Source organism: Protomyctophum parallelum, assembly GCF_964188405.1.
Source record: "Protomyctophum parallelum genome assembly, chromosome: 16".
Taxonomy (NCBI): domain Eukaryota; kingdom Metazoa; phylum Chordata; class Actinopteri; order Myctophiformes; family Myctophidae; genus Protomyctophum; species Protomyctophum parallelum.
In genome coordinates, this window is record NC_139711.1 from 30,656,227 (window position 1) to 30,682,343 (window position 26,117).

At 41.3% G+C, this 26,117-nt stretch overlaps 1 protein-coding gene across 1 annotated transcript in view; it reads left to right on the plus strand.

Annotated features, from left to right (window-relative positions):
- LOC310873412 (choline transporter-like protein 1) overlaps positions 1-22,288 on the plus strand; it is a 31,829-nt gene extending 9,541 nt beyond the window's left edge. The window contains exons 4-16 of the mRNA XM_083785782.1: positions 1,578-1,714; positions 5,351-5,444; positions 6,594-6,763; positions 7,804-7,893; positions 8,297-8,457; positions 9,150-9,336; positions 11,248-11,416; positions 13,796-13,952; positions 14,643-14,726; positions 15,504-15,641; positions 15,858-16,094; positions 18,615-18,713; positions 21,299-22,288. Of these exons, the coding sequence (XP_083641908.1) occupies positions 1,578-1,714; positions 5,351-5,444; positions 6,594-6,763; positions 7,804-7,893; positions 8,297-8,457; positions 9,150-9,336; positions 11,248-11,416; positions 13,796-13,952; positions 14,643-14,726; positions 15,504-15,641; positions 15,858-16,094; positions 18,615-18,713; positions 21,299-21,322 (1,747 nt within the window). The 3' untranslated portion in view covers positions 21,323-22,288. The remainder of the gene's footprint in view (positions 1-1,577; positions 1,715-5,350; positions 5,445-6,593; positions 6,764-7,803; positions 7,894-8,296; positions 8,458-9,149; positions 9,337-11,247; positions 11,417-13,795; positions 13,953-14,642; positions 14,727-15,503; positions 15,642-15,857; positions 16,095-18,614; positions 18,714-21,298) is intronic.
- The last annotated feature ends 3,829 nt before the right edge of the window (positions 22,289-26,117 follow it).

Below are 26,117 nucleotides of genomic sequence, written 5' to 3' on the forward strand. Positions count from 1 at the left end.
ATCTTACACCCCATAAATCTGACTACCCTAGGGTTAAAGTATTTGCACACAGCCTGCGTTTTTTCTTGCGTTTTGCAGATCAGAAAGAAAAAAAGGCATGCAAAACATCCTTGTACACTGAGTGGAATGTGTATTATTACAGAACGAAATGGAGCGGAGCAGCAGCAGTGAGGATGATCCCCTGTTTCAATTTGCACATAGGGAATTTGGAAAAAGTTGCTTCCCTGCTTCACAGAAGTTGGTTAGATGCAATGTCACGGGGTTTTTCTCTCTCTCCTCTCTGTTTCTCTCTCGCTCTGCATTCTTCGTGTGTGTGTGTGTGTGTGTGTGTGTGTGTGTGTGTCAATGAAGGAATATAGTAACAGACAAATGGCCAATAACTCTTAAAATAAATCTTGGCTAATAAAGACTACTAAAGTAAAGAGATAAGGACACAGTACTGCTCAAACGGTGAAAGACCATGTCTAGCTATGTGAAAGACAGTTGTGAAAACCGAAAAAAAAATCCCCCGGTCCGAAAACTTTTTATACAGACACAATATTTGTCAGCAGTGTGCAAACGTGATTGACATTACGTGAGGTCGATATTATTTTCCAGTGCGCTGACATTCACTCCAATATTCATCCCTAAAAACGCACCCCATGTGCAAACACCTTTAGGGTTAGGCTTAGTCGGATTTATGGGTGTCGGATTATTGGGACGTTGGACTAACGCTATGCACGGAAATGGGGGACATAGTGGACTTTAAGGCCCCGTCTGCAGTGTACCATTGGGTTGATCTCTGTGGTGTCTTGTCCTTTAGTCCGGCAGCCAACAAGTTTCTTTTGTTTAAAGTTGGAAATTTGGTACAGTATATAGTTTTTTTTATTGGCCTAAAATATTGTCTATATACATGCTGACCGGCTGTCAGCATTGAGCAATGTTTTATATATGGGACCATGCCATTAACATCCTATATAATGCAAGATGTTAAAAATGTCATTATGCTTCATGTAGCATGTGACATGTCAAACTAGGGGGTTTTCATGATTCTGAATCCATTCCAAGCATTAGTTTTGCACAAAAACGGCCATAGACACTTGCCCAAATGTGCCAAAAATGTGCTGACTTCATAACATTTGAGATGAAGGCTATGGCCGTTTTTAGCCCAAGGAGTGTTTTTTGTGCAAAACTAATGCTTTGAATGGATTTCGAATCATGAAAACCCCCTAGTTTGACACGTCACATGCTACTTACAGCATCATGAAAGTTTTGCCTTAGGATTTTAATGGTATGGTCACATATAAACCCCTATAAAACAAATTACTCAATGCTGACAGCCGGTCAGCAAGTGGATTCATGAATGTATAGTATATAGACAATATTTTAGGCCAATAAAAAAACTATAACAAAGGTCCCACACCACACCCCCGGCTGCCAGACTACTTGTGTTGTTTTTGGGCAGTGGGGGCCTCTCCTATTGTGCGGGTGTGATGTACTTTATAGTTGTTGTGCTCAAGAAAACAAACTTTACAGAATACAGACATACAGTATAGTATTGACAGCATATACCTTTCTCGTGCTTTTTTGTTCTGCAGGTATGTCTTCTTCCTGGACCCGTGTAACATTGACATTGTACAGAGGAAGATCAAATCAATGGCTCTGTGCGTGTCGCTGTGTCCCTATGAAGAGATGGACTCCTACGAGGACCTCAGGACGTTTGCCATGGTCAATGGTAAGCAATGGCCTAAAAAAACTGCTTTACCGTGAAAGACTGTTTCGTTATATACTGCTTAGTTACAGAAATAAAAAGTACAGCATGACATCACAGGTCACTGGTGACTGGCCCGGGTATTAGTCTTACATTTCTCAGTCTGGTTCAAATAATTTATAAGAAGAAAAACAACAAAAAAAGTGTTTTTCTACTTTCTAATTATTTGTTTGGCCCAAAACATTGTGTTTATTGTCATGATTTGTCACGACAAGAGTTGGCTTTGTCCGCGGCGTAAACGTCTTTAAATAAATACTTTCTGAAAAGTCTATGAGGAAAATGAACGGCGATTTCTTTTCCGGGTCTCTTGAGGGGGCGTGACTGCGACGCTCTATAGAAGGACTTCCATGTTGTGGTTGGTTCCCTACTAAATTGGCTGGGGATTCACTGACCCTGTTCCATTTTGTATTCATTCATATTTTACAGTATGACTTAGTTTTGGGGAATTGGTTGTCACGTCCAGAAATGTAGAAGTGACTGGCTGACTGAAGCTGACCTCCCATAACGTCATGGTGATGAGTCATAGTCTACTGTCCCTGCTAAACACGAACGACAGGCCCGTGACCCAGCGTGCCATCGTCAAATAATGCAGTCCTTTCATTCACTGTAAACACAAGTGTGTGGTGTGCATGCAAACATACACACACACACACACTGTACGATCCTTCTCTCACTCATTGTTTTTTCCCCTTTTTCTCCGCCTGTCTCATTTTCTTTCCCTACACTCTTGCTCGACACGCACGCACGCACACACGCACACACAAATCACAATCACAGCCTCGCAGTCTGACCCACGTGGACAGTCTATTTATCAAAGACTTCATTAAACTCAGTGTCACCTCTGCTTGTGTTGGTTCTGTTGTTGGTACCATTCCACCCTGTCCTTTAGCCCACATGGTCGGTTATTGTAACTCATGGATATCCATCCACAATGACATTGTGAACAAGGATGGTGGGCTTTTTCCTTGAGACTTTTGAAGCACAAAATTAGCAATAACAACGGTAATATTCATTGAAAAAAATATCCCAAATCTAGAGGCTCCAATTTGTCTGTTATTCTCTCATTCTGTCCCATTGAAACAGGTGTTGCCACTTCAATGAATATGTAATTTTGAAATGATTTTCCATTTTCATTATAGCTATGGATGTTTTGAGTGAGACATCACATTTTTAAATTATTTCTGCATTTAAAGATGGCCTAGTTACAGTGTACTGTAGACAGGACATGGTGACATGGAGCCATGGAGTGAGATGCAGCAAAGGTCTGCCAGGCTCTGAAGTGCCACGGACGGTATCACATTAACCATCTAATGAGGACATCAAATTGGAACACATTTCTCAGATGCCGTTTAGGTATTGTCTCCACCAGGCCGACGACATGGAGAGAGACTATGTTTTGCACCCTGTCTGTCCGTCTGTGATCAGCCAATCTCAGGCTTGATCACAGTGAAACGGTGCACACACTGGATGGCAGAGCAGAACCTCTGCTCCAATTTTTTCACATGGGCCTGTTATGTACATGTAGGCCTACTTATACCGAAACTAGAACTGCACTCTGTCGAGTGCATACTTGCTTGTTGCACACTAGTAGGCCATAAATGGCCAACTAGTGCGCAAGCAGAGCCCGCAAGTACTTTCGACCGTTATAAACTGTCACTTTTGATGCGTATGCACCGTCCCAGCAAATTGTGCCTGATACGGCAGTGGTGCCAGATTACATACATGTATAAACAGGAGCATTACCTTTAATCCTCCCAACACTAAAACATATCGTCATTACGTCACCATCGAAAACCAATTACACTCTGGCATTGGGTATTAATCCACATATTTCTTACGTCATCATTGAGAGCTAGTTATACATATACTATATATATGCTGGGACCAGATTACATACATGACCATATTTATTACGTCATCATTGAGAGCTAGTCATACATATACTATATATATATGTAATTTGTAAGTTGATTAGCGGTATACTGTGGTTACTTTGCGCCAAAAACCGTCCCAGCCAACCCGCCACTTTTGATGCGTATGCAAATAAAACAGCAAATTGTGCCTGATTTGCTGGGACCAGATTACATACATGACCATATTTCTTACGTCATCATTGAGAGCTAGTCATACAAATATATGTAATTTGTAAGTTGATTAGCGGTATATTGTGGTTACTTTGCGCCAAAAACCGTCCCAGCCAACCCGCCACTTTTGATGCGTATGCAAATAAAACAGCAAATTGTGCCTGATTTGCTGGGACCAGATTACATACATGACCATATTTCTTACGTCATCATTGAGAGCTAGTCATACATATACTATATATATGTAATTTGTAAGTTGATTAGCGGTATACTGTGGTTACTTTGCGCCAAAAACCGTCCCAGCCAACCCGCCACTTTTGATGCGTATGCAAATAAAACAGCAAATTGTGCCTGATTTGCTGGGACCAGGTTACATACATGTATACACAGGAACATTACCTTTAATCCTCCCAACACTAAAACATATCGTCATTACGTCACAATCGAAGACCAATTACACTCTGGCATTGGGTCCTTTAATCCACATATTTCTTATGTCATCATTGAGAGCTAGTTATACATATACACACCATGTACTCTGGTCCCAGCAAATCAGGCACAATTTGCTATTTTATTTTACAAATTACATATATATAGTATATGTATGACTAGCTCTCAATGATGACGTAAGAAATATGGTCATGTATGTAATCTGGTCCCAGCAAATCAGGCACAATTTGCTGTTTTATTTGCATACGCATCAAAAGTGGCGGGTTGGCTGGGACGGTGCATACGGACCGGGCGAAACTATTACTTGCGCACTCTGCTTGCGCAAGTAATAGTTTGGGGGTATGTATGATTGCATATTATTTCTTCATTCTGTATTCTTGGTTTGCAAAAATCTGCTGATGTAATTATTGTTAATATTTTTGTCGAACTAAGCTCTGGAAATGATTTAGATTTTGTTTTGTTTGTAAACTATAAAGTTTCTCTTCAAATAGGGTAGGCATAATAAAGCCTTGGCTTCAGCCTACATCTTTTCGGTGTTGCCATACCTCTGTGCATGTTTAAAGCACTGACTGTGAATAAGGACTGTGTTAAAGAGTTTTAAAAGTGATGCAAAGTGTCATGAATGAAGGACGGACTCATCTTCAAAGTGCTGTCCCAGGGCCATTCCTTTCATTACAATTTGTAGCCCTTGCAGCCTCAAGCACTTACAGCTGACATAACTTAAGTCAGTGAGGGTACAGGGCTTGTGGGAGGCGATTGAATTGTGCCACATTCCCACTAGGCTGAGGAATAAATGCCACTTGAATTTTTTCAAATCATCCTCATGGTGGCGCTATATCAGGCCCATTAGTATTTTTTTACCTATAACGGCACCCGGAGGAAACCCTGAGGTGAAATGGACATAGTGGCCGAATTTGTTATTGCAGCGCTGGCCCAAACACGTCCATTGACTATCATTTTTTGCCTGCTGTGTCGCTGAGTAAAACGTTACTGTAAGTAAGTAATAAAATAACAGATGGATATAAATTATTAATCTATGTTATTCTTTCTCTGTCCATTTCTGCAGGCTCTGAGCTATGTTCCTATGAGCTAGCTGGTCATAAGTATCCTGGGCTAGAAGAAAGGTTCGATAAATGTCCCAAACTTCCTGTTCCACCCAGGTAGGAGGATCATTATTAATGTTGCTGCTTAGCTATCACCATTTAAAAATGACGTTCTATAACCGAAGAACTCTAAAACCCCAAACATTGGCATGACCACTAAGCCAAAAGATTTAACCCTGGGGTTGATGATGAAAAGCTATTGTATTGTACAGTCTGGAGTACATTAGATGGATATCTATTGAAAGAGAGGAACATAAGTTTTCAAACTTTTATCGATATTGATCCCTTTTGGGGATAATTGTTAACCCTGCTGGACATACAGTATAAGCATGAGATAGTTCTGTGGGATTGAACAAGTCATGTAAAAGTTCTTGCTGCCCACCACTGTGGAGACTGGTGTTGAATTCCTGCTTGGCCTGGGTGTTCCTATGAACACAATTTTGTGGGTTGGAAGCCAGCAGGGTAGGATTATATATCTGAGAAGAATAACCTGTTCCGCACGCATTAAGCCCTCCCGGTAGATCTCCTCACTGTCAGTTATATGTAATGGAAGAGACTTGATTGTTTACTTTACACCCTCCCCAAGTGACGAGGACTGTATAAATCAGGGGTGTTGTGCAGGTAGATCACATGACATGCCACTAAAACATGATGATATATCATTTAAAATTTAAAATTATATATCATGTTATATCAAAAATATTTTATTTAAATTTTAAATAAAATATTTTTGGGATCTGCCACTTGAATTAAGGTGACTTGATTGATTGACATAAAAAGTTTAGTTAACCTACAATGGAATACTTTGTTTTCAAGAATGCTGAGTACATCAGTAGCATTACAAAGTTCTATACAAAAAAAACATACCAATTCCATTTCCCCCTTCTATTTCCTATTCCAAGTCTGTTCATCTTATATGTAATGCCAGTGCCACTATTCCAAATACACCGGTACAGTCTTAAACTATTTTCAGCAATAGAATAATATTTTGTTTGTGGGTAGATCTCGTTGAGCTAGTCATTTCTAAAGTAGCTCTCAAGTCAAAACGTGTGGGCACCCCTAGTATAGATAGACACTGTACACATGGGGGGACTTGGCATAATGACCAATTTGGGGTCGAAATGGAATGGAAAATAAGTGAATAACAGTAAAGCCATGTGACTAATCCCTTATCTTTGGAACCGTGAATGCTGCTCTCGCTACCAGTAAACCGCTGCCGGTGTTCAACCGATGCACGCCAGTGGACATCTCCTGCTATGCCAAGTTTGCCGAGGCTGTGGTGACCTTTGTCAGCGACAACAGCATCTTGCACCGGCTGATCGCTGGGGTGATATCCAGCAAAGAGATCATTATCGGCCTCTGCTTTCTGGCCTTAGGTGAGGAGCTTCTGTCCCTCTGTATTTATTCATGATTATTTTCAGATGAGAAGTGCCAGGCAGTTTTTCTCTCTGCATTTACTCTTTCACTCATTCAGTAACTTGCTGAAGAAAGCAGGTGTTCCTTCTGTTCAATCCATGTAATTTGCAAGGTTTAGAAACAATTAGATTGTAACTGTATCCACTCACTGAACATTAAACAATCAGCAGAGATAAATTAACTGCTGTACATACTGTAGTCATTCTCACCATTTAATGGCATACTGGCAAATCAAAATTACTTTTAGTTTTTTCTTTAGTTTAGCCAACTCACCTTTTGGAGCCGTGAATTCATGGAAAGATACACTGAAAATAGGTATTCAAAGCAGAAAAACAACTCTCACATAATCCAAGTGTGTTATATCCAGTTGTATTCTAAGTACTCCTAGTAACACTCCTAGTAGCACTGTGTTTTCAAACTTTACAATTTAAAACACTTCTGGATTTAACAGTTGCAAGCCTGGGCGAATGTGTGCGTGTGAACTTTGCTCGTGTTGAACCCTAAGCGCACACCAAGGCAGTTGTTTGTGCATGAGACTGTGTGTGTCGAAGTGTTTTCAATAGAAAGGTTTGATGCCGAGTTGTGGAATTACTGACAATATGACTGGATACAGGAGGCATCGATTATACGTTGACAGTTGTGTGGGATTTTGTTTCTTTATTTTTCGTGTCCTGCACACAATGTGCCCAACCCTCATGGGTTTATAAGACAAGTTAATATATGTGTGGGAGTTAATATAAACAGACAGTGTTGCTGTTAATCTGGACCATTATTTTCTGTATTTTGATTATTCATTCACCATAAAGAAATATAACAAACACAAATCTTCTCCATGAATTCAATGCTAATTGGTAGGGAAAATAATAATTTGGTGGATGAAGCAACATACTGTAGGTTTTTCAGAGAACTGTTAGGATTTAGAAGACATTTGTAGAATCAGGCTTGGGTCTTAAAGGGGTTAATTGATCTCTCTTTCTCTGTGTGATGTTCCATGTTTCAGTTCTCTCCATGATTTTAATGATCATCATACGTTACATCTCGGCCGTGCTGGTGTGGATTCTCACTGGACTGGTGGTCCTCGGCTCCCTGGGTGAGGTCACGTCCTGTCAAACCACAACTTGAAAAGTTTTTGTTTTTGAAAAGAAACTGACATGTCCTCATTCATTGATATGAAAGCACATTCTGTTTTGAATGCATTTAAGTTGTAATTGTATTTTAGGGATTGATGAAAATCATATTTGGGGTAAACGATTATTATAAAAAATGATTATTGGAAAAAGTTGATTCCCAAGGGATGACTGTAAAGTGTGTGTGTGTGTGTGTGTGTGTGTGTGTGTGTGTGTGTGTGTGTGTGTGTGTGTGTGTGTGTGTGTGTGTGTGTGTGTGTGTGTGTGTGTGTGTGTGTGTGTGTGTGTGTGTGTGTGTGTGTGTGTGTGTGTGTGTGTGTGTGTGTGTGTGTGTGTGTGTGTGTGTGTGTGTGTGTGTGTGTGTAGCAGGTACAAGTATTCTCTGGTGGCTCTATATCGACCACCGGTTATATGGTAATGACACATCGACCACTAAAGTGTCAAAGGAAGAAAAAGATGAAGTGGAAGTCATTCGAGACAGTGGCCAGACTCTGCTGGTGTATGCCATTGCCGCCACCGTCTTCACAGTAAGTCAACTGAATTGCACCTTTCATTCATATAGACATTTTGCTATTTTGAATCCCCAAAAACTGTGGTTTGGGGGAAAACAAAACTGGACAGTCCAGAATAGATCAAAGGTGACAAGAGTTCAGTGTTTTCTATTTCCAAAGCAGCATCACTTGCCATTTCCCTCCAGGCTATGGGATATAAACAGCTGTCCCACAGTCCCTGTAATGGGAATGAAAACATAATTAATACGATAATGCATGCTTGAAATATTTTGACAGTATGTATTTCTCTATAAAACGGATTAAATGTGATGTGATGCCATTTGGGACGCTAGTGCTCTGATTTTGGAAACGTTTGGTAAACGTAACAGATACGTTTGATACATTCTGAAACGTATTGCTTGCAATTCAGGTGGGGGCCTCAGCAGACTCAATTAGCCAGAATCAGCCACCATGCATTGGGGTAATTCAGACTTTCTAAAACGGGGTTGTCTCGCCGTGAATCTTTTGTCTGAACTATGCTTAAAATGCCATGGGTGGGGTGGAGATTAGATTAACCACGTAAGCCCCATTGTATATGCTGTATTAGCACACGGAAATAGCCAAAATAACTAGGCTACAAGGTCACAATTCATCATCTGCTATTTTCGCTACGGTGATTTTCCCAAAATCTGTCTGTCTCTCACTTTGTCTTTCTCTCTCTCTCTCAGGTAATCCTCCTCCTATTGATGCTGTTTATGAGGAAGCGTGTGGCTCTTACCATCGCTCTGTTCCATGTGGCGGGGAAGGTCTTCATCCACCTGCCCTTGCTCACCCTGCAGCCATTCTGCACCTTCCTGGCCCTTCTTATCTTTTGGCTCTACTGGCTACTGGTGCTGCTCTTCCTTGGAACCACTGGTTAGTGAATGTGAATGTTTGGGGATCCAAGTTTAATTCATTGTCTATTATATGCGCATTTGAGGTGATGGAGCACCTTCTAGAGGTAACGGAGGGCAGGAGACAGGTCTTGGAGTCCAGCTCTGGTCAGCTCCAATTTAAGCCCTATCTGTATCTACTAGTATCTACTATCTAGTGTTTTGGTAAATGGTGCATATCCAAGGCGCTTTACATAGATTGTGCATTACATTCACCCATTCACACACACATTCATACACCGATGGCGGCGGAAACCATGCAAGGCACCAACCAGCATATCAGGAGCAATTAGGTGTCTTGCTGAAGGACACCTCGACACTAACTCTGGGGGAGCCCGGGTTCGAACTGGCAACCTTGCGGTTACCATCCAGCCACTCTACCCCTGAGCCACCCCGCCCCTGCACACAAGGCAATGTATTTGAGATATTTTGTGAGAAGGACCAAGAGGGAAATGCCACACTGCTTGCAACGGTACCCTGTAGGGCAGGCAGTAGATATGTAGGTGGTAGATTGAAGTAGATTGAAGAAGTACTTGCCCTGCGGGTCAAGTAGGAAAAACCTTAAAGGACCACTTCAGCACTTTTCAACCTATCTTCATATAATTGGTCCTCACTAATGTTCATGATAAAATGCCACCATTTCGTATGTCATAGGAGGCCTGTGGTCAGTTCAGAAACCAGTCCACCAGTGACATCATCGTTAGGCTGATTTTTTTATTTTTTATTGCAACATTTCAGGAATAGAAAGCTCGCAGTTTCTATTAGCTTGGATTCCCCATCGATGATGTCACTGGTGGACGGGTTTCTGAACTGCCCACAGCCCTCCTATGAGACACAGACTGATGGCCCCTACACAGGGGCCATCACTTTTAAAGTTGTCGGGGAGTCATCAGAGTCGACTGAGAAACGACTGATTTGACTGACTAGGGATCACACACACACACAAGAGTTCACCAAGATGCGATACAGACCCGATATATAAAGGCTACTTTTCTTTTTTACATGTGCAAGTGTCTCTCTCTCTCTCTCTCTCTCTCTCCGTGCACAGAGACATGAGTCAACGCTAAATCTTGATTTTCATTAAATAATCGTGCGCGGATACATACACACACACACACACACACACACACACACACACACACACACACACGGTTATTATCATCTATCGATACAGACAGACTTTCTGTCTGTGAGCACACAGCTGTCCTGTTCTCTCATTGGCTGTAATATGGCCTTCTTGGGCTGCGGTTGCAACTCAGTTCATACTGTATGATGTCCAGTCGACGAGATAGTCAAATATCAAACCTGCCAGATATTCAGAAACGTCTGGGAAGGCATCGGAGAGCACTGGATCTTCTCGCAGAGCCTCTCACACACAGTGAGCAAAATCTCTGCGATCAAAGCCCTATCTTACAGTATGTCAGATCGGGGGTTTTGTTGGCGAGCGCCAAATATGCTCCCCGACAGCATAATCGGAGCAAATATGGTGCAGTGTGTAGGGGCCATAAGTAAGAAAAATTGTGGTATTTTATCATGATCATTAGTGAGGACCAATTATATGAAAATAGGCTGAAAAGTGGTGAAGTGGTCCTTTAACGTTAGACACTTGCAATATCCATCTCATCATTCGGAACAGTAGATGCAAATAATGCTTAGCATTTGCTTTGACCTGCTTCGAGGACCAGGTGGGTGGACTTTACTACATCAAGGTAGCAGTTAGTTTAACATCAGTTGTCAACATTGCTCAAAGAGGATGACAAAAAGGCATGTCTCAACCATTATGGCCACCTAAGCAGGTTAAAACAAAACCGATATTTTTAATTTTATGCAGCACGGGTCTACAAATACCACTGAATCTTTATAGATACTGTATGTTGTTTCCGTGCTCCTCCAGGGAACCCGCTCCAGAATGAGGAGACCGGCCTTACAGAGTTCCGTCTGACGGGAACACTCCAGTACCTGACGTGGTACCACGCGGTAGGGCTGATCTGGATCAGTGAGTTCATCCTGGCCTGCCAGCAGATGACTGTAGCTGGGGCTGTGGTCACCTACTACTTCACCAGGTTGGATGGTCATTCACTATGTGTTTTTTCTCTTCGTCCCTGGAATGAGAGAGAGAGAGAGGGCAAAGGCCTGAAAATGTCCCCCTCACATCTCAAAAGGAACCTAAAATCTGATGGAATGAGATAAAAAGTTCCCTTGTTTTCACCTGAAAAGTGAAAGTTCTATGGTACCACAGACCATTATACAAGATCCTTGTTGCCACTCGACAAGGAACGCTACTTTAGAAAATGAAACAAGCTAGAGGCCGATTAGAATGTTTTCCTTGACTGCATGGACATGATCCAACACAACACAATGGCCTGATATATTCGCATGATAAGAGACACTTTTATACAATTTACAATTTACAATTTAGGCATTTAGCAGACGCTCTTAATCCAGAGTGATTTACAATAAGCAAGAACAAAAGCATGGGAATACATCACAAAAAAGCATTTATCATAAAACATGCGTAAGCTAAGAAAGTAACAGTGGAATATCTATATTATGAGACTATACATATAAACTATATATATATATATACTACTATGCTATACATATGTACTATGGCGTGCTATGACTATATACAATGCAATTATAGTGCTGTCTACATAACATGCTATAAGTCTGTATCAGATGCTATCTAAGTCTACAGAAATGCTATCTAAGGGGGTAGGGTAAGCGCTATGGGCCATGATGGAGTCTAAAAAGGTGGGTTTTCAGACTACGGCGGATCATATAGATATGATCACTGAAACTTATCATAATATACATTTTTAAAAACCATTAATTCATCAATGATGTTCATAGAACATGTTTTAGTGAATTCCAAGTAGGCTACTGACACCATTAGTTTCGACCACACTTTGCCAAACGATGGCGCCGTGCCAAGTTCCAACTGTCTCTAAACTACTTAGAATTCACGAAAATGTGTTCTATAAACAATGAACATTATTGATGACTTAATGGCTGTTGATTCCGTTACGTTTAATTGATCATATCTATAGAGTGTCTCTACCAGGCGAGTAAACACTGCGCTGCGGTAACACAATGTTTTGTAACATGGAGGGAGAGGGAGATTGAGAGGCATGTCCGATTTCAGTGGTGGTTATGCTTGTGCAACTTGACGCATGCAATAAAGTATAAAGAGATACTCTATAAACCACTTGAACCCCAGGTCCCCAGCATAAACCAAAAATCTACAAACTCAACGCAACGCGCTGTGAGCTCATGGTAGCCCTGGCCTGGACTGAATTGTTTTACGCAAAGTCTCCATTTACAGTCCTTACGGTGGCTTAAGCCTACACAAATGTTCAGATTACAAATATAAAGTGCTCACCCCAGGGCCATGGATGTTACAATTCTGCTAGGGCGGGAATAAGTACCAGTATCTTCCGTATTGTTCAATAAAAAGCAATGTTTAATCAGTTTCTGGCCATGTGCTTTCAACTATACGCCCCTATCGGTTGGTGCATTATAACTCTGGCCACCGATCAGATTAAAACGCTTTTTATTGAACAATGCGGAAGACACGGGTACTTTTACCCACCCGAGGAGGATTGTAACATCCGTGGCTCTGGGGCGAGCACTTTATATTTGAAATCTGAACATGTATGTAGACGTTAACTTTCTAAATGGGAAAAGTGCATAAAACAGGTTGAAGTTCCGCCATGAGTGTTCCAGATGTCCTTCTGATGGACTTTTCTTGGCTGTCAATATTTCTAACATCCAACAAATCGCTCTGAAAGTGATCCAAAGGATCGTACTCTATTATAACTCTATGGGAAAGACCATTTTCTTTACCCCGGGTTAAAACCGGATGTGACGTTTGTGGGTGTTCCTGTCTACGATCGTGTCAATGTATTATGGATCATAAACAACAATCTTTGAGTGGATACTCTGTTTCTGACTTGCTCTTACTTTTACTTACTTACTTGGCCTGCCATTTACTGTACCGGTAATTAATCTGTTGTTGCAGTGGAATTGCTATGCTCTATTCTTGACTCCATGTCATTTACATTCAGTTGAAATACCATCTTAATTTCTTCCTTCTTTGTCCTTCCTTTATGAATGACCTACTTCACTTGTTTCTGGGTGTTTCTAGTTTTGATTAATCACCATGTCTGATGACTGTGTTGAAACTACTGGTGGGCAGCTTCTGTAGCAAAAGCAGAAAGCAGTGGAAACAGACTGTGACCTACATCATTACATTAATTTCAACGTCTGGGGACATGAAACCTTTTTCCTTTTCTTTTTGGTTTTTTTTGTTCTTTTTTTTGTAGTTTTTTTGTCAAGGGCTTTGGATACTTAAAGGTATAGTTCACCCCACCTTTTGCCAGGTGGGTGTGCACCATTCTGTAAATAAAGGACATATTAAATATAGATGGAATCTTTTTAAGGGACAAGAACAGACTACCTTTGACACCGATCCTGTCTTCGGTGTGGAGGCTGTTCCGTTACCACATCGGCACCGTGGCTAAAGGGTCCTTCATCATCACCCTGGTCAAGATCCCACGTCTCATCCTCATGTACCTCCACAACCAGCTCAAAGGAAAGGTATGAGTTCCACTCCGGCACTTCTCATTCATCCAAGGAACGTTCTCTGAACTGAGCAACGGCAGTGGAGCACAGGCACGTGCAGAGGATGGTAGAGAGGCAGGGGCTGGAGTTCCCTAAAAGGGCACTTTTGGCAAAATATACCTGTGCGTTGAGAGCTTATAGATCAGCTATTTTAGGGGCACGACCCCGCACTCTTTAGCTACGCAAGATGCGGTGTACGACATGGATTTCTACACAGAGGACAACTTCTCTCAACGCAAAATGCTGCGCTCAAGTTCAGGAAAGTTTACAAAAAGGTAATTCTCCTGAATGCTGCCTTCGAGTATGGCATGGAAAGGAAAGGGGGGCATTGGCGTTTCTCTCACCATAGTAAATGCTGCATTAACAACATTTACAGACGGGTAAAAGGGCAAGGGCTCGAGACCCCTTTGATGTCTATGTGTGCACGTGCCTGGTGGAGCAATTAGCGGATTTGGAAAAGGCACATCACCACTTGTAACCAAGCAAATCTGTCTGCATTTGCCATGTGGTGCACTGCAGGAAAAAATTGTTATGAGCTGAATGGAACGTTATTAAAATGAGTATAAGCAAGAGTTTACAAGAAGACACGCCCTCCTAATATGGAGGGGCACCATGCCAGTGATCATCCTCTCATCACCTCCTCTGCTCCCTCTCTCGCCCTTGTAGGAAAATGCATGTGCACGCTGCATGCTGAAGACCTGCATCTGCTGTCTGTGGTGTCTGGAGAAGTGCCTCAACTATCTCAATCAGGTACAAGAAGAATGGATTCCCTCACACTGTCGCTATTTTTCCTCTCTCTGCCTGTTTCACACTGTCACTCTCTCTCTCATCCGACCCTCTTTTCTCTCTCTCTCTCTCTCACACACACACACACACACACACACACACACACACACACACACACACACACACATAGTTTGTCTTACTGTACATGGCCACACACTTGATAGACGGTATAGAAACCTTGGTTATATTCGTGAGATGGTACTGTAGAGAGGAGTGGATGGATGTCTCTCAAGGGCCCAGCCTTAAACTACATCACAGCCCCTCCAACCTGTTACAACGCCGGCTATGTTCCCATGTTGTATTCACTGGGCAGAAATAGCCTTCCTAAACATACAGTAGAACTACTTGAGGAAGAACATCCACAAGAAACAGAGAGAATAGATTACTATTGGACAATATGGCAGTGCGATTTGATTGGCTGAGCAAAGTACATATTGAGGATAAAAGTTAGGGCAGAAATGTGAAGACTTTTGTGATGATTTCATTGACTGAGCACGGAATGTGATGTATGATGATAAGAGCACCCCTCACTTCACACTTCAAGTTCAATTTTCTTTAAATGCATATTAGGTTCATAAAGGTTCATGCTCAACAAAACCATACAGTACAGAGAAGAAGCACACAAACTAGAATTAATTTAAAAAAGAAAATAAGAAAAAGTTGAGGATATAGTATATTTCTCTATAATTTCATTAGTTATTTCATCCTTCGTCACTTCCTGTCTGTGTGTTTCCCTTCTAGAATGCCTATGCAGCCACCGCCATCAACAGCACCAGTTTCTGCACGTCGGCGCGTGACGCCTTTGTGATACTGGTGGAGAATGCGCTGAGGGTGGCTGCCATCAACGCCGTGGGAGATTTTGTTCTCTTCCTAGGGAAGGTATAGTGACACAGCCTGGTGACAGAGCCTAATAATCGGAGGAAAGGTTTTATTTTGGTCACTATTTGTTTCCATTTGTCAGAATTATAGACTTGTAAGGGTCCATTTAGACCCCCCTAAAGGAACCCAGAGAGTCCCTGGAATCCACTTTGAGAACCACTTACTTAAAGTGCTGTAGCTAAAGTGACTGAAGTCTTTTTGTCTTTTCTCGGTCAGATCCTGATTGTAACGTCGACAGCGTTTGCCGGCGTTCTTCTGTTGAACTACCAACGGGACTATGCGGAATGGCTCCTCCCTCTAGTCATCGTCTGTCTGTTTGCCTTCCTGGTGGCCCACTGCTTCCTGTCCATCTTCGAGATCGTAGTGGACGTCCTCTTCCTCTGCTTCGCCATCGACACCAAGTACAACGATGGCACCCCTGGGCAGGAGTTTTATATGGACAAAGCACTGATGGTACGCCAGTCACATGGATTAACATCGCCACGACTGATTTCAGTCATTTGGATTCTATAGAAGTCACCATGTAACACGTATTTGAAGTGGTCAAACTAGCATTAGCATGTTCAATCTCCCAGTCTGATATTTTCTACAAGCAAAGGTTAGTGCCTCAATCTGCAAATTTCTTCAACTGGTTGGGTGTATGGTTACCAAAACATCCTAAACTTTACATATTGTGCCAATTGTTCATGAAAGCAAGACGGTGGCAGTATTTGGATACAAACCACACACACAATGATTACATCAAATGTCTTGGATCTTAATGGGGTCTTTGCTAGTTCATAGTTTCATACCATACATATTAAAAAATATAGATGCCTCATTGGCCACTGCAGTTCATTGGAGCGACGTGTCTCCATTGAAAGCATTAAGTCAAGCGGAAGTGCCATATAGGAAGTGCTGAAGGCACGTTGAGTCGCTTGTTCAACCAGCTCAGTGGCCTTGTGGTTAGAGTGTCCGCCCTGGGACCGGGAGGTCGGGGTTCGATCCCCGGGCCGGGTCATACCAAAGACTCTGAAAAATGGGACCTAGTGCCTCCCTTGCTATATTTGGTTCGGATTGCTTTCACACCTACAGCGAACCAAACTCTGGTGCACTTGGAAGGGAACTGAAACCCCCGTTTGTTTGATTGGTCCGTGCCAGAGTTTGAATGAGCACAAATGAACCACATTTCCCAACAATGCACTCACACAGTTGTGAAAGCAGCCTTAGATGAACAAACCTGTATCATATTGACTGAAATATCAGTTTTCATGATATGTGAACTTCATCTAACCGTAGTATAAAGAAGCTCGAGCACAACGGTAAAACTAAAATTGGTTATTTTTCATTAAAATGCTAAATCTAAACAAAATGTTATTTTCCATTCAATTACTGCATACAGAATTAGTCAATTCTATTAACTATTCTATTTTGTCCTACACCAAAGTCAAGACAAAGTCCCATCAAGTAATTTAGTTGAAAAAACATTTGACTTGACCAAGATTTCCTATAGGTTATAGCATCGGGAAGTCCAATCCATGGCTGGCTTGAGAAAAGCTATGAACAACATTGTTTGGAATTGGCAATTAAATAAAGAATAGTTTTTCATTGGTTAGCCAAACCCTTTTCCTGTTTGAAAAGAACAGAACAGCCCTCCTTGTTTTCCAACATCTGTTTTCCAGAGCTGCTCCCCAAAATACAGGCGTGGGACGGCAGGTCAAAGCGAACAAAGCAGTGGGCCCTGTCAATATACCACAGGCGATCCTGAGAGAATATGCTGTGAGCTCAGTCAACCAATATGTGACATTCTGAATGAGTCCTTCCAGCAGGTGGTGGGGCTGATACCCAGATGCCACTATTTCTGACAAATCCACAGAGCGCTGCCCTGGGCGCAATCATAAATTTGTGTGATGTTAACTTCTCTTTAACACCATAGGCCAGGAAAATGTTCATGAGTTTCCCCCAGTGTATGGTGTTAAAAGCTTTTTTGAAGTCATCAAACATGACAGGTTGACTCCTTCCCGCTATCCTCCTCAGAGCCATTATCTAGCCAACTATTGTGTGCTCGGGGTGAAAGCCATTCTGTGAGTTTTTTCAGCAGAGGATTTAAGCTGGATTTAAGACGGTTGAGGTGAGGTCACCTGACTTTGGAACCGTAATGTTGTATGCTTGCGTAAAACTAACAAATGGAGGGCGACACAAGAAGTACTGTGTTCATAAGTGGATTCAGTCAAATAAATCACTTAACTCAGCTAAATCAACAAATTCTCACACCCAGGTTGTACTACGATGATAAGTTGTGCAATGTTAATGAGGAAATTAGGAATTGTTTGACTGATATGATTTGACAAAAGACCTCATGACACAGCTAGCAATAATGATATTTGATTATGCATACGGTATCTACTGTAACAGTAAGCAGGTCCAGGACATGTCACAGATATTGATTGCCGTTTACAGTAACCAATGGGACTCGGGGGTTTCCGAGATGGTGCCGTACTACTGCATTTGGTTAAGTTGTGTTGTCATGCTATCCTAAACTAAGGTAACAAATCCAGAAGCTAATATGTTGTTTAATTTGACACAAGATTAACGTTATAAGAGTCAAAGCGCCTAGTTTTAACTTCAATGTGAGATTTATTTAAATACTAGTAACCTTTTAGTAACACTATAAAGGTCTTTAGCTGCCTCTCTACCTCTCCTTGTAGCCTACTGTTCCAGCCTGGTGGATAGAGAAAACAATTGTCATTGGTCATTGTATATTGGGGCAAACTACAGACTCAAATTTGATAGAAATTGGGATGGGCCATAGAAATAGAAATATAGAATAGAATTTGTATACAGTTTTTTGTTTTCCCAGGAGGAAAGAAATCTGAATAACTTTCCTGAGAGATACTGCATGTACAAGCAGACCTTCCGAATATTTATTTTCAACAAATACACCTGAGTTCTAAGCCTCGTCTCTACACCTCTTATTCCCCCTGTCTCTTGCAGGAGTTTGTGGAGAACAGCAGAAGACTGGAGCGGGTGGTGGAGCGTGGACGGAGCCGGGCCAAGGAGGTAGTGTCGGAAGGGGCAGAGATGAAACCCATGGTGAGTGACAGCAACGGGGACATGGCGGGCGAGGAGTGGGGTAGTGGCGAGTGGGAGACGCTGCAGGAGTTCCACGTGTACTACCTGATGATGGGAGTTCTGGTGGACTGGGCGCTGACGGAGACGAGTGCCCTGGTTGTCTGTCTCAGCGAGGACATGGTCCTTTTTCTCTGTGTTTACCTGCCAACTTCCACGCTCTTCCTTCTCGCCACACTGCTCCGGAAACCTCGCCCTGCCCACCCCACCGCTGCCAAATCTGCCACCGTCTCTGCATGCTCGCAAACGGCTGCATGCAAATGAAAACACACTAACTTAAAGCTTAATTTGTACTCTATCGCACACATGTTACTTTCCGACAAGAACTGATCTACAAGTTAACAGTGCTTTGCGTCATTCTTGTCAGCAAGGCGTATGCCAATGGATGTACTGTATGCCATTCCGAAGCATGCTGATGGACAAACTAACGAGTGCATGCTCGCTAATCCAGCTCAATGCATTCACCTCCATCATCTTCATCATCATCACAATCCTCATTGTGTCTTAATCATCAGCTTCCTGGAACAAACTGTTTATTTGTTTGTTTGTTTATTTTTGCCTGTTTGCCAGTCTTTGTACATGTATTTTCCCTTGCCATCACCGCCTCACAACCATGGTGCTTTATAGAAGACAGGGACTACTTATGCAGTGGTGATAAAAAACTGACAAACTAAAGGAGAGTTGGAGTCCTGACCAGGGAAATGAGTTCACTCATACACCTCTCCACTTGCACAGGCAAGCTTTGACATTGAATTGGCGCACTAAGGTAGATGGATAGGACTCATGGACATCTATGGAGCTGTACAGCACATTCGCTGGGAGCATTGTGACTGTTTGGAGCAAGTCACTCCTCCTTGGCACTTCCTGTTTACTTGGAAAAACATTGGCCTTTTTCTGTCTCTAGAAGCTTTCCACCCTACTGAATCAGGTATAATTCTGTTCTGAGTACTAGTCTAGTAGTATCTATTAGTATTATAGTTATAGTTATAGGCCTACCTTAAGATGTGTATCAGCCCTTTGTTTCCCAAGGCGTTTTCTTTCGAGCAATTTTTTGGGGCAAGGGCAGACTCAATATACCTTGGTGCCTGTGTTGATAAATGTCAAGCTCCCTAGTCTTAAAGTCAAGCTGTTTATTTATTTTTTAAACGTTTAGATCACATCCTGTGATCACATTTTGCATTTTTAATATAACAAAATACAGTACAATCATGATTTATTCCTGTAAAACAAAATGTACCAATTAAGTACCAATTTCAACCAATAATAATTAATATGACATTCATTCAATCGTCAATCAATCTTCCAGACATGGCTAAGATTCATTACGCGACAGCCACCAGAGGGCAGTGCTGTATGCAGTCATAGCAGTGATCTAGCTGGCTATAGCAGCTGTCAGGCAGAAACCAGCCATGTCCAAAATATATATAAAATATATTTAGGAATTAAATGAAAATAAATAAATAATTAGCACGTTTTTAGAACTACGCTGACAATACTGCCTCCTCAAAGTTGGTATGGTGACTTTTTACATTGTCAGATACTTGAATGTGTCTCCTTATATATTATCATCATTTTACCCAAATCCAGTGTTGTCGGGAAGTTTTTGACCATTAATGTGGCGATTTTCCTTCTGACTTGGACATTCTAATCAATCGGGAGTTAGCTGGTTTGACTGATAGTTTGAGGATCCAATGGAGTTGGGAGGTGCTTTTTAAAACCTTTTCAATATTTGTCTAAATACACACACAGACGTAAGGGGTGTACATTGGAACTGATTCTTTTTTTATTATTTAAAAGTAGAAAAATGGAGATAACTGATTTCCGCCCGACAGTGACGATATCCAACATCTTCACATATCCAACATTTTTACTGCTAACCAGTACACTACAATATGTTTCTGAAAACATCTGACTCGAGCCGATTGCATTAGGCAATGCAATCACAGAATCCTCATTCATATTTGATCAGCAGTACCTACGTTTTTTCAACAACGTCCAAATCAGCATCCAAATGATTAGGTTGAGCTCAAAACCATGCAGGCCTGTGATTTGCTGAGAGACAGGGAGCGGGTGAGGCAGGCGTTGTCGCCTGGATCAACAACAGGTCTGCTCCAGGTCTGCTCATGAGAGGTGTGACACGCATAGTGTATAACAAAAAACACAATCCAGGTCTATTCGCCCACGGGACAATTTCACAGGATCAACTTTTCTTCTCTGCGTGTCCAAATAAATTACTAGGCGCTTCAGTCGCTCTCCGTCTCAAAAGACCTTTACTCAGAAATATGTCATGTACAGCAGTTAGCTCGACTTTAAGATGGATAATAACATAACTACCTGACTACCCATAATGCTCAGCTTTCAGCATCCTTTGGCCTGTTATACCATTTAACTGCTCGCCATTCATTCTTCTCTCCTGCTTTTACCAGTTTATTCACCTTTTCCATCCACTCTTCAACCATAAACTTTGAGATGGTTGTGCATGAGATGAGTTACTGTGAACATTGCTGTGAATATTGATTACTGAGACTTGCATCACTTTTTTTCCCTAGGCTCCAGGAACAAGTTCAGCTTGACCAAAATCACCGAATGGGGCTTTTTGAAAAAACAAAAACACAAAAAAGACATTCCAAAATGTTTATTTTTACCAATGTGTAACATGTTTACTATGGTTTCACTCCAGGGAATACAATATTTTAATAAGAAACTGTAAAAAAAAAAAAGATAACAATGTAATGAAGCACTTTATATTGAAGCGCTGCATATTTTAAAAAGGATGATGCATTTTTCGTAGTGATGTCCTTTTTTATAAGACTAAAAATAATGATCGCCATCTAGTCAAAACACTGTACTAATAGGTCTTGAGTCACTTTTTGTTAACCTTTTTTTTGCATAGTGAGTCTTTTGGGTGGGGTGTCTGCATTTGAAAGACACCTGTTAATCACATGACAACAAGGCACTTAGATGTGAATTTTTAATCAACCACTGAAAAACAACTCCCACATTCATCCGGCATCACAATAGGAAGGAATTACTGTGTATTTCTATTTGAATTAATGAGGGGGGTCTTTTTTGCAGCTTAACTTCTCTGTACTGTATGTGTGAGAACTGACTGTTTTTATGGACCATAATAATGTTATTTCCTACGTTGCCCCAATTATTATTGACAGAACAGCATACCGGGTGCAATTAGGAGTCACTATAACAGCAGTAAGACACCATGTTGTATGTTTATGAGGAGTATCAGACATAATGTTCAAATGACACCAGCCTGATCTCAGTGGCTTAATATAGTGGACAAGTAAGAAAGCCTTACTTAAGCATCTACGTGTAGTTAACATTTCAGTCCTCGATTCTGGCACCCAAACAGGAGTGTTGGAGTTTGTGTGTCAAGTTTCAGCAAGAGCTGAATTATCCACCGCTAAAGGTTTCACTATTTTGTTTTCAAACTGTGCCAGTGGTTCATAAGACTGGGTCTGATAACGTGTGGATGCCATGTTGATCTAGGACATCACCACTCTACAGTCAGGTCCAAAGTATGACTCCACATTTTGACAAGGTTTCAGCATTTTGAAATGCAATTGTTCTGAAACTTATTTTGGGTTCCGAAACCTTGTCGACAATCAACGTAGCTTAGCTTGACAAGTCGAGTCGATGAGAATGTGGATTAGGCACTGTCAAAGGGAGAAACCTAAAATTGCTTCAACAAAAGGGAAAGCTTGGGCAGTCATTTTAAAGACCTGCTCTAATCAGTTAAGTTGTGCCTTATTAGGTTCAGGCTAAGTCCTGCCCATCTAGGGCAGCTGACAGGTCCGTGTTGATGACATTGATCTGTAGGAGTAATAGCAAAAACTGGGATTAGCGAAAATCGGAGGTACTGCATGGAGGTACTGTACTTGGTATACTGGCAGCATGCACAAGAACGTTGGTGCTTATTGGTCCATTGGTTTGTGAGATTAGTCCTGGAAAAACAAACGCATACACAGACCCTCTCCTAGATGGCTGACCTACTGTACAGAGCCAGAAAAACGTTATTCTGGCAAACGGTACCTCTGGGTGCTCCAGTTGCCCCAAACCGAGTTGGTATGGTGGTTTCAGCCAACACAGGTCCCTTTCAGTAGGGCTAACTCACTGGAGAAGCCACTGGGCCCGGTTGAATTCAATATTTTGATTAGAGGTAGTGAAGTGAAATTGTGTCTGCTTGTGGTGGTTCTAACACTAAGGTGCATAATGAAAGTAATGTCCAGAAGCCTGTAAAGTTGGTGTCATAAAGTACATTATATTAACACTAGAATTGTATTTATTTTATTTTAACAATAACACGGGGCCTAATAACTTCCGCTATCGGCAAAGTTACTAGTTGTGCAGTTTGTGGATGAGTTAATTTCCTTCAGTGCCATTTGTGATTTGCATCTGTTCTTCGCTGCAGCAAGTTACATCAGGCACGTCAAGTTTCTTTTTCATGACGCCATGCACATTGTAGGGTGAGCAGGTCTATTGTTATGGGGATATACAGACATTGAGACAAACCCTGTTATTGACGATATTCAGACCGCGGCCATCTTGCCAGCAAGGTGCTAACTAGGTGCAACTTCCCATTGACTGCTCATTCATCCAAACAGAAATGTCCTATCTGATTGTATTAAACAACGTCAAACTCACCAACATTGCAGCTGTGCGAAAATCTTGATTTATCCTCTTTTTATCTGCAAAGTGTTTGTTTCATAAAAGTCCACTGTAGACTTGTTATGTGCTACTTCCTTGCAGGTGATTTTTTAGTGTAGAAAGTTTGGGAGTGCTCATTGGATATCACTCAACAGCCCAGAGTACCACCTGTTTTGAATTTGCACCTAATGCAGGATGTTGCTTTACTAAAAACAAGTGCTTCCAAACTCCAAAACTTCACCTGGAAGGAATTTATTCACAGGAAGTAGCTCATAACATATCTATGGTGGATTTTTATGAAACAAAAACTTTACAGATTGAAAGAGGATAATTCAAGCTTTCCGTACAGCTGCAATGTTGGTGTGTTTGATGTTGTTTAATACAATTAGATAGGACTTTTCTGTTTGGATGAATGGTCTGTCTATGGGAAGTTGTCCCTAGTTAGCACCTTGCTGGCAAGATGGCAGCCGTGATGTTCATATCGTCAATAGACTGCTCAGTGCTCAACCTACGACCACACTGTATTGTAAAGATTTAAAGGGGTAGTTCACCCAAGAAATTACTATTTCTATCGTTTACTTACCCAGTGATGTCTTTCAGTCACGGATAGTTTTAGTTAAATATTAAAATATTCCTTAACGGTAAATCCCGAATCCAAAAATGACGAAATAACGTGCATGGGTGTGCCCGTGGGATTCAAGTGGAGCTCATTCAGACACACGAGCGCCCAGGCGCATGTGTTTATCGTGCAGGAGATGTTTAGCCCGGAAGTGTTTAAAACACAAGTTGTATTTTGGAGTTTATAGACAGATTTTTTTTTATATCGTATTGCTGTTGTTAAATAATATAAAAGTCTTGGTTGAACTACCACTTTAAAGAACAAAAAGTAAAACATCATGGAACAATGAACATAAATGTCAATGCTGAATAAACTGTAAAGTCCTTAGTGTTAATTTAACTCCAAAGAGTGTACACATGGATTGAATTGGACCCTTAAGGTGGTTGCACACTGGACGCGTTTTTTGGAAAACAGATGGAGAAACGCAGCTAAAATTCTGAAAAACGCGCTCTGTGTGCAGGGACTATTTCTAGTCTATTGTGCTTTTGCCTATACTTTGGCCTATACTATACTAGTTACTGCTATTTTAATTGGTCATTAATTCTTGGAACTAGACAGTTGACCTGATTTCTAGTGAGTGTCTCTTGTCAATGTGAACCTGAACAGGACTGAAAGACCTGCCCTCTGGGTGGATGAAGATAGAAGTAGAGTTTAACAACACAGGGTCTAATAACTGTGCCGTCTCTGTCCATTCTTCAGTCGACTCTCCACAGTACTGCAGAAATAGGAAATTTTACATATGATAATACGGTATTTAATATTCTAGATTATGATCTGCAACTTGCTCATTTGAATAATCTACTCCTCTAGTAGAAAATGTACTATTTTACTAACAGCCCTAATCATCTATAACAAGTCATCTAGATGGGAGCGTACTATTTGAGATGAAACAAATGATCAGTTGTGAATGCCTGACATGTGTCACTGTAACTAAATGTCACGAGTCCTTAGAACCATAGTGTCCCTATTCTGGGGCGCTATTCAGCTAAAATAGCAGCTCTATAAGCTTACAACAACACAGTGGGTGGTGATCTTGTAGAGTGGCTGTTTTCACCAAAAGGATTTGGAAAATACTAGCAAACCTAATGTGAACCTTGTGAATCAAGTATATTGGGTTTAAGTAGTCAATTACCGGTAAGTGTTTTCCAAGCCCAGCACTCACAGGGCTAAACCCCACTGAGATGTATATTTTGACTACCGGTACCAGCAATAACACAAACAATATCATGTTAACAGCTACTGAAGAAGTCTTCCTAGTTTTTTTACAACACTTTTTCCTGGCACATTAGTGATGGTGGTGGGTCAAAGCTAGACAGGGAATCTAACTTGTCTTCATGGTTGGTGATAACACTAGGCAGCTATTTGGGATCTGCCCCCGGCAACTAAATCAGGCCAAAACTTTTACTGTTTTGGTCACCACCTAAATTGGAATGGTGGGACTGAATCCCTCGGTATGCATTTAAAATGTTACAATATGTTTGGTGGTTTCTTAATTTCTTTAGTTGGATAGTACTCTGTAGATTGACAGGACACGGGAAGTGACAGACAGCAAGTCCTGTCGGGCTCGGGAATCGAACCCGATACTCGCTGTGAGGCTTCACTATAGATCCTGATGTACAATTTGCCTTAACCACTAGTCCATCGGCGCCCCACAGTATACATTTTCAAATAGCAGATCTACAAGCTTATAACATGTTGCGACTCCCTGTGAGCTTGTAGAATTGCTATTTTCATTATCCATTGTACAACTAAGTATATAGGGCTTAAATAGTTAAAGAGATTCATGTCAAGATACAAGTGAGGTGACATGTTTTGTGTTGGGTTGAGATGGCAAATCTAGAATTGGTATGAGCCTTAAAAGAAGTGCTACCTGTGCTTCTGATGTCCTGAAAAGTTGTATCATCAGGATGAGAGACAAACAAGTGGTGTCATCTTTTTTTAATTTGAAAATGATTAAGAAAATACTACCTTTGATTTTCTGCGGTGCTGTGATCGGTATTGTTTCCACATTGTAATGTATGCAGTTGTTTCTTTTTTTTTTCTCTCATTTTTTATTTACTAGTCTATTGGATGTGTGTTGGATGTGT